Source organism: Octopus sinensis, linkage group LG13 (assembly GCF_006345805.1).
Source record: "Octopus sinensis linkage group LG13, ASM634580v1, whole genome shotgun sequence".
Classification (NCBI taxonomy): domain Eukaryota; kingdom Metazoa; phylum Mollusca; class Cephalopoda; order Octopoda; family Octopodidae; genus Octopus; species Octopus sinensis.
In genome coordinates this window covers 60,323,593-60,339,050 of record NC_043009.1, presented here as the reverse complement: position 1 = coordinate 60,339,050, position 15,458 = coordinate 60,323,593, and the positions used below count along the sequence as shown (strand labels likewise).

The following is a 15,458-nucleotide window of genomic DNA, read 5'->3' as shown; positions in this document are numbered from 1 at the left end:
TCCGATTTGAATTTTTTCTTCTATGGAAGGAAGAGCAAGCCTTCTATCATACTCTCAATTTTGGTCAACTTGCGCTGCAGGGTCTCAGAAGAGATAGTATTAGTTGAAGGCTACCAAACCTGCCACACACAAACAACTTCAGCTTTATATATATAGAGATTTGAGGCAACTAACCTCTACAACCCTTCCCTGAGCAGTTCTCTTGTGATCTGTAGGCTTTCCTGCAACTGCAATCTGGGGTCCCAAAAACGAATTCTATATTTCTCATTTTTACATGAGTTAATTATAAAATTACAGAACTTTTTTTTTTCCAGGTTAGTGTACTTGACTCAGAATTGTAAAGTCATGAGTTCAATCCCCAGTAGTGTGTTGTATTCTTGAACAAGATCCTTTATTTCACATTGCTCCATCCAGTACACTTTAGCTGGACAAAGTGAATTGTACCTGTAATTCGAAAGGGGCAGCCTTGTCACATTCTGTGTCACTCTGAATCTCCCTGAGAACAGCATTAAGGGTATGCGTGTCTGTGGAGTACTCGGCCACTTACACATCAATTTCACAAGCAGGCTTCTCAGATCAACTGGAGGTCTTGTCATCACAACTGATGGAGCGCCAGGCTGTCACTACCAACGTTTCACTATTACATCAAAACCAATTACCATTACACTAACATCAACATCACCACTACCAACAACACCAACAACACTACTACAACATCAACATTATCATCATCAATACGTCTACCACCACCAGTGTTACACTGTCACCAACATAATAACATCTGTTACATTACTATACTACTACTACTACTACCATTACACTAACGTTACTACTACCACTATTATACCAACACCACTACCACCTCTACTACACCCACATCACCACTATCACCACCATTATGCTGACAAACTCCATCACCACCACCACCACCACCACCACTGAAACTACAACAGCAACACAATACCTCCATCATCATGGTGGTAGTGGAGGTGAGGGAACGGTGCATGGGATGAGAGAGAGAGCTGTTTGGTGTCTGTGAGCCTCTCTGCTACTATTTTGGATATTATTACTGGTCCACACCTAGTCTTTTTAACTGAACTGGTTCATGGTCATAATTTCATGAATGTGTGTGTGTGTGTATGCATACAGACACACACACATGCACACTTACTCTATCTCTCAGTTAACCCTTTCGTTACCAACCTGGCTGAAACCGGCTCTGGTTCTGAATACAAATGTCTTGTTTTCATAAGTTCTCAATTAAAATCTTCCGCCAAACCTTAGTCACAAATACTGTTCCTAACACTAGCTTAATGATAACTAGGTTATTTTACTAAATTCTTTGTTAAATTTAAAGTAATTGAAAGAAACACAGAGTACCTCAAAATAAACACAGTAATGAAAGGGTTAAGAGGCTCTCTGACATTTGAAGAAAATATTAAAAGATAAAGTAAATAAATAAAAGATAAATACTCATGTAACCATTTTAGAAAGGAAAGACTATTGAAAAAGTTGCAAGACACAACGAAAATTTTAGGAAAATAAAAATAAGAAATAAGTGGAAATTTTACCGGTGAGTGTGTTACCATTATAAGACAAAAAGAAAATGTCGCACGGTAATCTTTATGGTTTTGACACCTGTTGACAACCTGATGGTGTCAACAGCACTAAAATAAGTTTTGTTTGAGAGCAAACATAACCAAGGAAACCACAACTTTCAAACACATTTGCTCTATGTATAACAGTATCAGTAAATAAATTCAATAAGTAAATCAATAACTAACTCCTAAATATGTAACTAAACAGCAACCAAACATTTAAGTCATACATTTTATTCTCTACAGCCTTCCTAAGATAATAAAACTGAAAGCTTAACAACCACATTCATTCAATCTAAGTATAGGCAGGAGTAAATACTAACTTTAAAATTAAACTACAACAAAGAAACACATAAACCTATGTACATCTGTATCAGTATTAATAGTAAATCTGCAACAACTAAATTATATACTAAATAGCGACCAATCTTTAAGTCCATACAAATAATAATCCCACCAGTCTTCCATAGTTACTAAAATAATAATAATAATATTGATAAAAGTGAAAGGTTTATTTCAATTCTCTCCAAAACAAAACAATTGAATTTGATTAAATGAATAATATAATAATTATGAGTGAAATACATTATTTCATAATTCAAAAGTTAATAATTAAAACACTACATACTCATTAATATATGTTACCCTTACAAGCTTTAATGAAAACTTACTAGTAACTAAAAGAAACATTAAATTTATTAAATAGGAACTAATAAAAATATACTTGTAATTAACAATTATTATAAAACTTTGCTACGATTAAAGCTAAATTAAAATTGTTTAAAAGATAACAAAACTACAAATTTTACCGGTGAGTGTGTTACATTATAAGGCACAAAAAGAAAATGACTCTCCCCAGACACAACAGAATATGCTTCAATACACGAATTCATATAAAGAATCTTGCAAACCAAAGCCAAAAACAAAATACAAAGTATTAACTACAAAGTATTAACACTTACATGTTTCAAACCATGTGGTTCCATCACTTCTAGAATACTTAAAATACTATCTTAACTATAGAGGATTAGTACATAATTACTACTTCCTCAACTGTCTCAAACAATATTGGTGACGTAGTAAGCAAATAACTTGACTCATAAACATTTCAAATCTACAAATATTTGCTAAGTTGAAAACTTGATACAACCCCATGTCAATTTAAAATTTCAAGTCTCCCACCTAAACAGCGATTAAAAGTTTTAACCAATTTACCATATCTGTACCCTTGTTTTACTAAATGTCTTAACAATTTATTTATTCTATCCAAAAATCTATTAGTATTATTAATATTAGTACCCTATATGACAATTTGTGAAGGTGCATGGCTCAGTGGTTAGAGCGTCGAGCTTACGATCGTAAGGTTGTGAGTTTGAATCCCGGACCGGGCTTTATTTCACGTTGCTCCAGTTCACTCAGCTGTAGAAATGAGTTGCAACATCACTGGTTCCAAGTTGTATTGGCCCCTTTGCCTTTCCCTTGGATAACATCAGTGTGGAGAGGGGAGGCTGGTATGCATGGGTGACTGCTGGCCTTCCATAAACAACCTTGCCCAGACTTGTACCTCGGAGGATAACTTTCTAGGTGCAATCCCATGGTCATTCATAACCAAAGGGGGTCTCCCTATATGACAATTTGCCCTGTAAAAACATTATAACCAATAAAAAAAGGAATTCTACTACTGAACCATGGCATTGAAGCCACTTGGAAACCAAAATCTTCTCTTTTATTATAAATCTCAGTACACATTTCATCATTATCTTTAATTATTAAATTGACATCTGAATAATTAATATTTCTTATATTGTTACCATTTCTGGTGGCTATAAAGCTCACTAGGGCACATTTTTCTGAGTAAAAATTTAAAGAAACCATAATTAGGTATAAATATATCATCTATGAATCTGCAGTATCCATTAAGTTGTTTAAGCAAACCAATCTTTTCCCTTGCACGTAGGTCTTTAAGAAAAAAGGAACTCGCACGAAGAAAGATAAAGGTCCGCCAACAGAGGGCTACAATTGCCACCCATTGGAATTCCCTTAACCTGTTCAAACATCCTACCCTCAAACATTACAAATGAATTTATCATCATCATAATCATTGTTTAACTTCCACATTCCATACTAGCATGGGTTGGACGATTTGACGGAGGATTGGTGAACCAGATGGCTGCACCAGGCTCCAACCTTGATTAATAATAAAACTAACCATTTCTTTCATCTTTCTTTTACTTATATCAGTATATCCCTTATAACAACAATTAGACAAGAAACCTTTACCATTCTTTAAAGATACACATTTATATCCTTTATTAAAAATAATATCTAATATTCTAAAAATAGCATCTTCCACACATTTATGATTTAAGTTTGTATACAGTGTCGACAAATCATACACATACAAACTCTTAATTTTCTTACATCAGATCAGTCTATCCAGAAATTCCTTCATTGATCAAATACTCCAAAAATAATTAATTCCTGAACCGTTATAAATTTTGTCACAATCATCATCATCATTGTTTAATGTCCGCTTTCCATGCTAGCATGGGTTGGATGATTTGACTGAGGTCTGGCGAACCAGATGGCTGTGCCAGGCTCCAATCTGATCTGGCAAGGTTTCTACAGCTGGATGCCCTTCCTAACGCCAACTACTCCAAGAGTGTAGTGGGTGCTTTTACATGCCACCGACACGAGGGCCAGTCAGGCGGTACTGGCAGCAGCCACGCTCAAATGGTGCTTTTTATGTGTCACCTGCACAGGTGCCAGTCCAGTGGCACTGGCAACGACCTCGCTCGAATGTTTTTTCACATGCCACCAGCACAAGTGCCGGTAAGGCAACGCAGGTAACGATCACGCTCGTAAGGTACTCTTAGCACTCAAAAATATGTTCTAACAACTTTTAAAGCATCATTAACCAATATGGTTAGCTGTTTATTTGTACAATTACAAGCTCCTGCTATGAATCTACTTTTAAAAGGAACTTTATGTAGTTTAGGAATCCAAAAAAGTTTAGGGATATTTTTATCCTTTTCTTACACTTCTAAATCACTCAATCTTTCTACTGTGGGTATAAGTCTATTAACTAACTTATTAATGTTTTCTGATATAACTTTGTATGTGTGTTTACCTATAAACTTAAATTCCTTATCCACTCCTAACTCTTTACCTACAACCCTCATATAATATTTTTAAACATTACTCCCTGTTGCTTTATCTGCTGGTACAATACATACATATATATATATATATATATATATATAAAATACAAAATGGGACAAGAACGCAAAGCATCCGGACAGTTAGCAGTTAGGTGATACAAAGAAAACAAGGATGGGTCATTCGAAGTTTTCTTTCCTCAGTCAAGTACCAGATTATCTTCACAATTTCGGCTGATTATACTTGAAGATAACCTGGTACTTGACTGAGGAAAGAAAACTTCGAATGACCTGTCCTTGTTTTCTTTGTATCGTCTATCTGGATGTTTTGTTGTCTCATTTTGTATCTTATATATATATGTAGCGGCGTACATACACTTTGGTCTCTCTCTCTCTTGCTATATATATATATATATATTATATATATATATATTATATATATATATAAAGTCATCCCATAAGTTCTGCCTGGTTTTACCCTTTTTAAAATTGTAAATATTAATTTACAGAATAATAGAATTAATTTCTTTGATTAAAACCCTTTCTAACATGAAAGTATCCAAAGAGCATCTGAGGCACATAATGCTTTATGAGTGCAAAAAAGGAAACTCTGTAGCCGAAGTGACTTGAAAGATGCACTCAATTTATGGGGGAAAATACTTGAATGAAAGAACTTGCAGAAGATGGTTTGCAAAATTCAGAAGTGGAGATTTCAGCCTTGAAGATGAAGATTGAATAGCTCCTTAAGGCATTACTTGGAGTAAATCCTACATTATCAGCTGAAGAATTGGCAATAAAGCTTAGTTCAAATCATACAACTGTTCATCGTCATCTTCAACAACTAGGAAAGGTTCCTAAACTTGGAAAATGGGTGCCTCATGAATTGTCTGCAAGCAACTGCAAATCCCAAGTTTACATCTGCTTTACTCTCCATTCTTGCAAACTCATTTCACTCTATTTGGATAGATTTGTGATTGGTGATGAAAAATGGATCTTCTATCGAAATGTTAACCGATGTAAACAGTGGCTTGGTAAAAGGGAAAAAGCTCAACCACAACCGAGAAGGGAACTTCATGGTAAAAAGTTTCTTCTCCCTATCTGGTGGGATTGTAAAGGAGTAATTCACTTTGAATTGTTACCACCTAATGCAACAATCAAAGCTCAAGTCTACAATCAGCTATAGAGCATTTGAACCAAGCTTTGAAGAAAAAAAGGCCCGCTTTAGTGAATCGAAAAGGAGTGATGTTTCATCAGTACAATGCACAACCACACACTGCAAAGATCACATCACAGAAGATTGAAGAGCTTGGTTGGGAAAAAATTCCTCATCCACCTTATTCTCCCAACCTTGCTCCTTCAGACTACCATTTGTTTTGTAGTTTACAGAATCATTTGAGGAACGTAACATTCACAAGCCAGGAGGAGGTCGAAACTAACATTTCAGTGTTCTTCGCTTTGAAATCAAAAGAGTTTTACATTGATGGGATTAAAAAGCTTGTAAATAGATGGAAGGAAGTCATAGATAATCAGGGAAAGTATATTGTTGAATAAATTTGAATCAAATATAACATTTGATCACTTGTTTTTTTAAATTCAAAATTTGGACAGAACTTATGGGATGACCTGACATATATATATCATTACAAAACCTCGCTAAGATAAGTATTTATTTATATTTAAGATCTTTAAATTGTAAATTTTAATATTTTATAAGTCTTTGGTGTAATAATATTTTTCTTATGTAAATATCGTTGTTTATGTAATGATCTAATTATCGTAATTTTTTATATTATTAGATATTAAATTTAAGTTTATTCGTAAAATATTACTTAGCGATAGATTTGTTGTTTGATAGCAAGTATACGAGGTGTCTAAAGTTAGGTTTTTGTATATACATGTATTATAGTATTAATTGTAGTTTTAAATTTCTTATAATTAAAATTAGATAAACTTTGATAAACTTAGATATGTTTCGACCAAAGATTGGTCCTAACTTAATAGCATAACTTAGTTATTGTCTTTTTACATTGATTGATAAATATATTTATAGTATTTATAGTATTTATTCGATACTATATAACTACGAATTGAGTATTTTAAATAAGATTTCTGAAAGTTCGTTTAAGATTGTTTGTTTGTATTTTTGAAATTAGCTATTTCATCTTTAAATATGAAAAATTAATTTATTAGGTATTTATTATATGTGCATATATATTTATTTATAGAGATTATTTTAGATCTTAATTATAATATTTATATACATTTATATATTTTCATTGATAATTTATATATAATAGTCATTTTTAAAAAAAATATTTATGTAATTAGATATAGACTATTACCGATATTAGATTATTGGTGGGTTTCTTACATTATAAATTAAAATTAATATTTAACATTATAATCGATTTTGATATAATCATAAATGTTAAGTTTTAAGTTTCTAGTTTGATAATAGAGTTTATTATAAGTAAAATTATTATATTATTTATATCTTAAAAATATTGTTTAAATATTTCTGATTATTTAAAAAATATTTCAATAAACCTGAAGATTGACTGTAACCATAACTCGAATTATTAATTGAATTTAAATTATTGTTATTCGAATTGGTACGGCCATGAAACGATCGTAGTGTTTTACTCTTTATCTTTTATTAAACTTTTAATACTTTTTGATAGTTATATAATTAAAAAAAAACAAAAAAATTAATTAATTAACAAATAAAATAATATATAAATATAAAAATATACATACATACATATATATATATATTTAAAATTTATAAGTTTAAATTATTTAAATAATTTTTTAATTTTTAACTTTTATATTTTTAAATTAATTTTATGTATTGGCTTATGTTTTTCACTATTTGATTTGCCTAATAGTGGTTTTATCTCTAATTTAATATAATATATATACATATATATATTTAAACAGAACTGGAATTGAGAACTGGAAGAAATGCCACTAAGCATTTTATCTGACACACAAATGGTCCTGTGACCTTGCCACTTTCAAATAGTGATATCATAATGATAGGAAACCGAGAAGTGATCCTCTCTAGAGTGTCAGTATGAGGTTGTGTGGGTGAATGATATCATAATATTGTATATGAATACCAAAGGATTGCCAATTAAGAAAGAATTTAACATGAAACTTAATGTGGGAGGCAAATCCCTAATCTGGGATGTGATTTGTTGTGATGTATTCTCTGACTCCAACCTTGCTGAATCAGCTGCAAACCCAGGTATCATTTCCTGTAAAGCAGAGGGGAGGAAGATAAACAAATATGGGATTCTGACTGGCTGCCATCAGTTTGTGCCCGGGTCAGTGTAGCCCGTCTGAGAAATAAGCCCCACGAAGTAGGAGTGAGGCTAAGGCATTGGAACAGCTAAGCACCCTCATGGGCATCACCTAACACCACGGTAAGGTGAGCCGCCAAAGATGACAAGAACTAAGCTGTTAGCAGCCCAGCCCCTCCAAATGTCTCAAATGCCACAGGCTGGGGGAAATAATTCAATCACAAGTCCTGATACTATGGAAGCAGTGACCCTCCCATTTAGCACAGCATATAAGATGTGAGAAGGGACAAAGCAGTCACAGATTGTGGGTCCCAGATGAGACACTTACCTCTAATCCAGGGACAAAGGGTAAGACCATCTGGTCTCTTTCCATCGCTTCTGGATAATCCGACTGGCTCCACAAGGGGGCATTAACCCTTTCGTTACCAACCCGGCTGAAACCGGCCCTAGCTCTGAGTACAAATGTCTTGTTTTCATAAGTTTGGAATTAAAATCTTCCACCAAACCTTAGTCATAATTTATGTTCCTAACACTAGCTGAATGATAACTAAATTATTTTACTAAATTGTTTGTTACATTTAAAGTAACTGAAAGAAACACAGAGCATTCCAAAATAAATACAGTAGTGAAAGGGTTAATCTGAGCTAGGGCCTGCTTAATGGTTAAGTTTGATGAGCAAAACGACCAGCATTTAGGTGGTAAGACAAATCATGAAGGTCTGTGGGAAAGAGGCCTACCACAGCAACATATCAGTCCCCCACAGATATCAACTCCCAATCTGAGTGCAATGAAGATGTAGAACCTTATCCTAAGTAGGCTACCAATGTTGGCTTAAGGCAGGCATCAGTCCAGTCACCTGACAATTTTACTTTCTTTGTTTCCTTGGTAAAGTAGTTCTGTTTTTTTTTTTTTTTGCTTTATAATTTGACGTTTTATACTTTTAATGTTTCTTTTCTTCTGTTTTCAGTCTGTCAAAATGTGTTGTTAGATAAAAAAATCTGGGTGCAGTTTTCGATCACCACGCCCACGCTAGTTGGATTTCCCCATTTTGACGATTTTTCCATTTCTATTTATAACCACGACCTTGGAAACGACGAGGGTCATTTTTATGAAAAAAAAAAAGTTTCAAAAATTTACGATTTTTCACCTTATCCTTCACCTCCCCCCCAACCGGATCGATTTTGGCCAATTTATTTTGCACTATGCACTTACAAAAGATTGGGAGAAGCCTTCTCAGTGAAAAAGAAAAAATGAAAATTTTGAGGTTTTTCAATATTTTCTCCCCATAAACACATTTATGCTATTAAAAAAGAAAAGAAAAAATCAAAATCTGCAGTAATAAAAGAAATAACCCAAAATAAGGAAGTGAAAGAAAACTCGACAAATCAAGGTGGCCATTGAGGTGTTTTCGTTACCTACATGCTAGGGGCTTGTCAATCGATAAATATTTTACGTATAACTATACATATAATCAATATTCAATATTAATAATGTGTATATTATCAGTATACATATTGGTTTCAAATTTTGTTGGGGAAGCTGTAAATCGATTACCTCGATCGACCCTAGTGCTCAACTGGTAATTTTATCGCCACCGAAAGGACGGAAAGTAAAACCGATTCCGGCCACATTTGAACTCAGAACATAAAGTTGGAAGAAAAACCACTAAGTACTTTTTCTGAAGCGACAACAATTATACCAGCTCATCACCGTGTTCATACATAAATCCTGGAAGTTCTACTCTCCTTCGATTTTTTTAAAAATCAAAATTTAAAATACGGACAGTAAATTTTTTTTTTTCATTTGCTTAAACCCAAGCTATGGACCCCTCTTGGTCGCATCATCATTCTAAAAAATGTGTTTATGGTGGGAGATACAGAAAAACATAAAAGCATGTCAGAACGAGGAAGGCTTCAGGTGATCGTGAGATGTGCTAAAAACAACAGCTAAATCGTCATTAAATCACACAATCGTATGAACCCCCTTGAGAAAAACACAAATTCGCAAAGATTTTCTGAAAATTAAAAAAAATAAAAGTTATGATGGGTTACATGGGTTGTTTAAACTAGAAATCCGCTCATACTGACGATATACACAGCTTACAACCTCTACACTAAGTTATTGTTTATAGATTGTCACAATATGCCCCTCAAATGACACCCTTATCGTATGAAACAACGGAAAAACAAAAGGTCCGATGAAAAGAAAAAAACAAAACAGATTCGGTTTGAATCACGGAACAAAACTTGATACAACTCACCCAACAAGAACTCACTACTTGAACAAAACTTGACTTCAGGATTCGAATAATCCTATCAGGTGGTGCTATTAAGTTAGACATGGCCTGGACCAATCTTTGGTCGAAACATATCTAAGTTATCTAAACATGTAAAACAACGATAAAATAATTATTCAGTAGTTTGTCAAAGGCAAACTATTGAATAACAACTTTATTTGTATTAAGATACGGCGATCCTGTACTGCACTACACTAAATTCTTCCTTATAACTGCTTAATTGCACATAAATACCAAAAAAAGAAGCGCGAAGAATTAAATGAAGATTTGTTTCTTATGTTCACTTCCTGGTTGTATATTAATTACCGAACAATTTCTATTTAATTTATGAACGAAATAAAAACAAAAAGACCGAGTTTTAAAAATTAAATTGACGATAATAAAGCGGTATTCTTTGGATTTGACTCGAAACAATAAGACGATTATCTTGTAATATTAATCTATGATAAATTATAAATTACTTACTTTTCTCATCCTGTGCACCTTGAATAATTGAATATATCTAGTTAAACTGGTGAGGTTCGATAAAACTTTTTGACTTCCTTCTTTCTACCTGCTCTTTCCGTCTTTTTTTTTTTGTCTCTCTCTCTCTCTCTGTCCAAACTAAAAAAAACTCCTTTGATGACGAAACAGGCCCAAGAAATATGAAACAGATGATTTTGGAATTACTCACTTATCATAACTTTTTGTTCATATATATTTCTTATCTTATCAAGTCAGGAACACCCACCGACACTCATGATTAAATACATACACAAACACACACACGAGATAGTGCTTACTATGTGATTCAACAAGTAGTAAAAAGGCCTACCACCACCACCACCGCCGGCGCCACCACTGTAGTGACGTATTCGATAATGGTTGTTTAATTGATATTTTTAAAATTTCTTTTTCCCATTTTTCCCCCATCCGTTTTGTATATATATATTTTTAATTTGGTTTTGTATTATATATGTATCGTATACATGCGTTTACTGCATACCCACACATGAACGTTAGACATGCTTAGCATATTCATACACTCATACATTCTTAAACATTGAACCTTTCTCCATATTTTACAAGAAGGTCAATAAAACTTGCTGAAATTATTGTTAATAAAAGAATATTTTCTTTGAAACTTTTTTCTTTCTTTTCTTTTCTTTTTATTTAATGTAAAATATACAACTTAAATAATTTCTATGTAATTTTTAGCCGGTAGAAAAGAGGGATACGAAATTAAAGTGATTTAAAAAACAATTATTGCATCACTATTGCATTTATATTTTCTGAATAAGTTTTCTGTTAAAAAAGAAGCCAAATTTCTCTCAGATCGCACATGACAGTTTCAAAACTGGATACAGCCTAGGATTGCTCCTCTACACCACATCTTGGATGCTGTAGTAAATGGGAGGGTCACGGATTTCATAACCGAACGGAATAAATCCCTAAGTATCGGGACCTGTCAGCACAGCCGGCCCAAGGGTTGCCGGCGCCCCGGGCAAGCTGAACTTCGGCTTGTACAACCTGATACTATCTTTACTCTCTTTTACTCTTTTACTCGTTTCAGTCATTTGACTGTGGCCATGCTGGAGCACCGCCTTTAGTCGAGCAAATCGACCCCCAGGACTTATTCTTTGAAAGCCTAGTACTTATTCTATCGGTCTCTTTTGCCGAACCGCTAAGTAACGGGGACGTAAACACACCAGCATCGGTTGTCAAGCGATGTTGGGGCACAAACACACACACACACACACACCACACACACACACATATATTTACATATATACGACCGGCTTCTTTCAGTTTCCGTCTACCAAATCCACTCACGAGGCTTTGGTCGGCCCGAGGCTATAGTAGAAGACACTTGAAGACACTAGAAGTCACGCGGTGGGACTGAACCCGGAACCATGTGGTTGGTAAGCAAGCTACTTACCACACAGCCACTCCTGCGCCTGATGGTCATGGGAATTCCCTTATCTTTGTTACGCTCTCCTTGGCGCCCCAGCACACGGCGCCGCGGGCGACTGCTCGAGTTACCGGTACCTTGAAGCGGCCCTGTCTGTCAGTGAACTACAGTAATACCTCATTTTACGAGCACCCTCTTTACGAGACCCCGGGTTTACGAGTTTTATTTTTCAAACACAAGATCCAGATTTTGAACGAAGTGCAAAAATTTCTACCACCATGACAAATGCTTCAACATGTTACCGAGAAACTTACAGAGAGTAAAAAGAAAAAAAGGAACCGTGTGGTTGAGAAGCAAATTTCTTACTACACACTCACGCCAGCGCCTATGTCTATCTGTCTGTCTGTCTATCTATCTATCTATCTACTTTCCTACCTACCTACCTACCTACCTACATACCTACATAAATAGCTACCTGTCTGTCTGTCTGTCTATCTATCTATCTATCTATCTATCTATCTATCTATCTATCTATCTATCTACCAAGGTTACCGTGGTCTTTTTCGTAGGCTTTTCTTCCCACGGATAAACCTTACTTGCTTTCCCCTTTACACCATATATCATAACACTGTGATACACGATCCCTATTGATCGTTCCTTTTTTTTTTCCTCTTCCCCTTTTTTTTCCCCTTTTTCTTCTTTTTTCATTTCTCTTTTCTTTTGTTCCTTTCCCTTTCTTTTTTTTTCTTTTATTCTTTTTATTTTTTATTCTAATTTTTTTTAATTTTTAAATTTTTTTTTGTTCTTTTCTTCCCTTTTACGATCCCTCTTGATCGAAAACCTACGCCACCCCCTTTTTTCATCCCCCAAAAGAAAAGCTCTACCTTGTAACTTGTCCCATCTGTGTGCAGCCCTGTGTGGCCAATAAAGAAACTTATCTATCTATCTATCTATCTATCTATCTATCTATCTATCTATCTATCTATCTATCTATCTATCTGTCTGTCTGTCTGTCTGTCTGTCTGTCTGTTTGTCTGTCTGTCTGTCTATCTATCTATCTATCTATCTATCTATCTATCTATCTATCTATCTATCTGTCTGTCTGTCTGTCTGTCTGTCTGTCTGTCTGTCTATCTATCTATCTGTCTGTCTATCTATCTATCTATCTATCTATCTATCTATCTATCTATCTATCGCTGAGACTGCGACATCTCCGGCTCTATGTAGACGACGGTGAACAGGTGTGGTCGCCGGTGAGCTGGCAGAGACGTTAGCACGCCGGGCGAAATGCGTAGCCGTATTTCGTCTGCCGCTATGTTCTGAGTTCAAATTCCGCCAAGGTCGACTTTGCTTTTCATCCTTTCCGGGTCGATAAATTAAGTACCTGCTACGCACTGGGGTCGATGTAATCGACTTAATCCCTTTGTCTGTCCTTGTTTGTCCCCTCTATGTTTAGCCCCTTGAGGGCAGTAAAGAAGAAAAAAATATATACATAGGCGTAGGAGTGGCTGTGTGGTAAGTAGCTTGCTTACGAACCACATGGTTCCGGGTTCAGTCCCACTGCGTGGCATCTTGGGCAAGTGTCTTCTACTATAGCTTCGGGCAAAAGAGACCGATAGAATAAGTACTAGGCTTACAAAGAATAAGTCCTGGGGTCGATTTGCTCGACTAAAGGGCAGTGCTCCAGCATGGCCACAGTCAAATGACTGAAACAAGTAAATGAGTAAATAAGTATCCGTAACTGGGCACCTATTTTTGTGAACTACATCCGCCAACATTATGACGTAAGTTAAAACCTGTAGAAACTGCTGTCGGACTTGTAACAGTATACCCCCTCCACTTTAAATTTCTCTGTTTTTGTACTGTGTGTAAGTTTGTTCTGTTAATATATAATTACCTACATATTTGTACTTGAATATTGAAGAAGTTAATTTTTTTGTTTATTTGCATCGTTATCTCCACACCTGCCCACCTGGATTCTTCTTATAACAACTCTTTACTCCGCGGACTTCGTCCTTGGTAAAGATTTCAGAATGTAATTTCAAATCATTTGAGCGCTACCAAGTGCTTTCTGTATCGAACAACTCTGGATCTAATCTGTAGAGACACCCACACGCGCACACCCACTCTTTCTGTCTGTCTCTCTCTCTCTCTCTTTCTCTTCCCTCCTCTCTCTCTGTGGTATATAAACGGCCAAGACGTTACCTATTTCTTTATTACCCACAAGGGGCTAAACACAGAGGGTACAAACAAGGACAGACATAGGTATTAAGTCGATTACATCGACCCCAGTGCGTAACTGGTACCTAATTTATCGACCCCGAAAGGATGAAAGGCAAAGTCGACCTCGGCGGAATTCGAACTCACAACGTAACGCAGACGAAATACCGCTAAGCATTTCGCCCGGCGTGCTAACGTTTCTGCCAGCTCGCCGCCAAGACGTTACCATTGGTTTCGTATCTAGTGTTGTCCTTGGCAACACTGATAATTCATCAAACATGCTAGCCGGAGGTAAGAAGTAGCCTCTTCAATACTGGAGGTAAATAAACAGTCTTGCTAGTGAAAAAGCAAGAAGGCATAAATAAACTCTTGTCCCAGAGGAAAGAAGAGCTACCTCTCCTTGTATAATTTCCGTTGCGACCGAAGGGTTTCACATGTTCTCGCGCATGATTTTCTATTTACTAACCCGGAAAAGGAGAAGACTACGTTTCCAAAATGAATTTTCTATTATGAGTGCAGTAGCTAAAAATCTCACATACATTCTACTATGTTACTTTACTTACGGACGTACTTATGCTCTTCTGTAATGTAAGTTAATACATAATAAAAACAAGAAATAATAAATGCGCCCTTTTAAAGCCTAGCCAGGCTCATGGGCCCGGTTTCCCGGTTTCCATGGCGTATGTGTTCCCTAGCTGGACGGAAACGCCAGTCCATCGCAGCGTTACTCATTTTTGCCAGCTGAGTGGACTGGAGCAACGTGAAATGAAGTGCTTTGCTCAAGAACACAACGCATAGCCCGGTCCAGGAATCGAAATCACAATCTTACGATCACGATGCTGACACCCTAACCACTAAGCCACGCGCCTCCACATCGTAATACATGCAAAGCTGTTTTGATTTGCTGTAAATGGCACTGAAGTTCTATTATGGGGTGGGAGCTATAAAGATGAGAATATGGGAAGGTTTGACCGGTACAAATTAGGTACG

The 15,458-nt window shown here is 35.6% G+C and overlaps 1 protein-coding gene across 4 annotated transcripts in view; it reads right to left on the bottom strand.

Moving 5' to 3' along the window:
* Positions 1-11,126, bottom strand: part of LOC115218424 — a 75,269-nt gene extending 64,143 nt beyond the window's left edge. For 3 of the 4 annotated variants that reach the window (XM_029788231.2, XM_036508424.1, XM_036508425.1), the window contains exon 1: positions 2,561-2,599. In XM_029788231.2, coding sequence (XP_029644091.1) covers positions 2,561-2,584 — 24 coding nt within the window. In that variant the 5' untranslated portion in view covers positions 2,585-2,599. Of the gene's footprint in view, positions 1-2,560; positions 2,600-10,822 lie in introns of those variants that run through there. The other variant, XM_029788232.2, reaches the window with a different exon arrangement.
* Between the last annotated feature and the right edge of the window lie 4,332 nt (positions 11,127-15,458).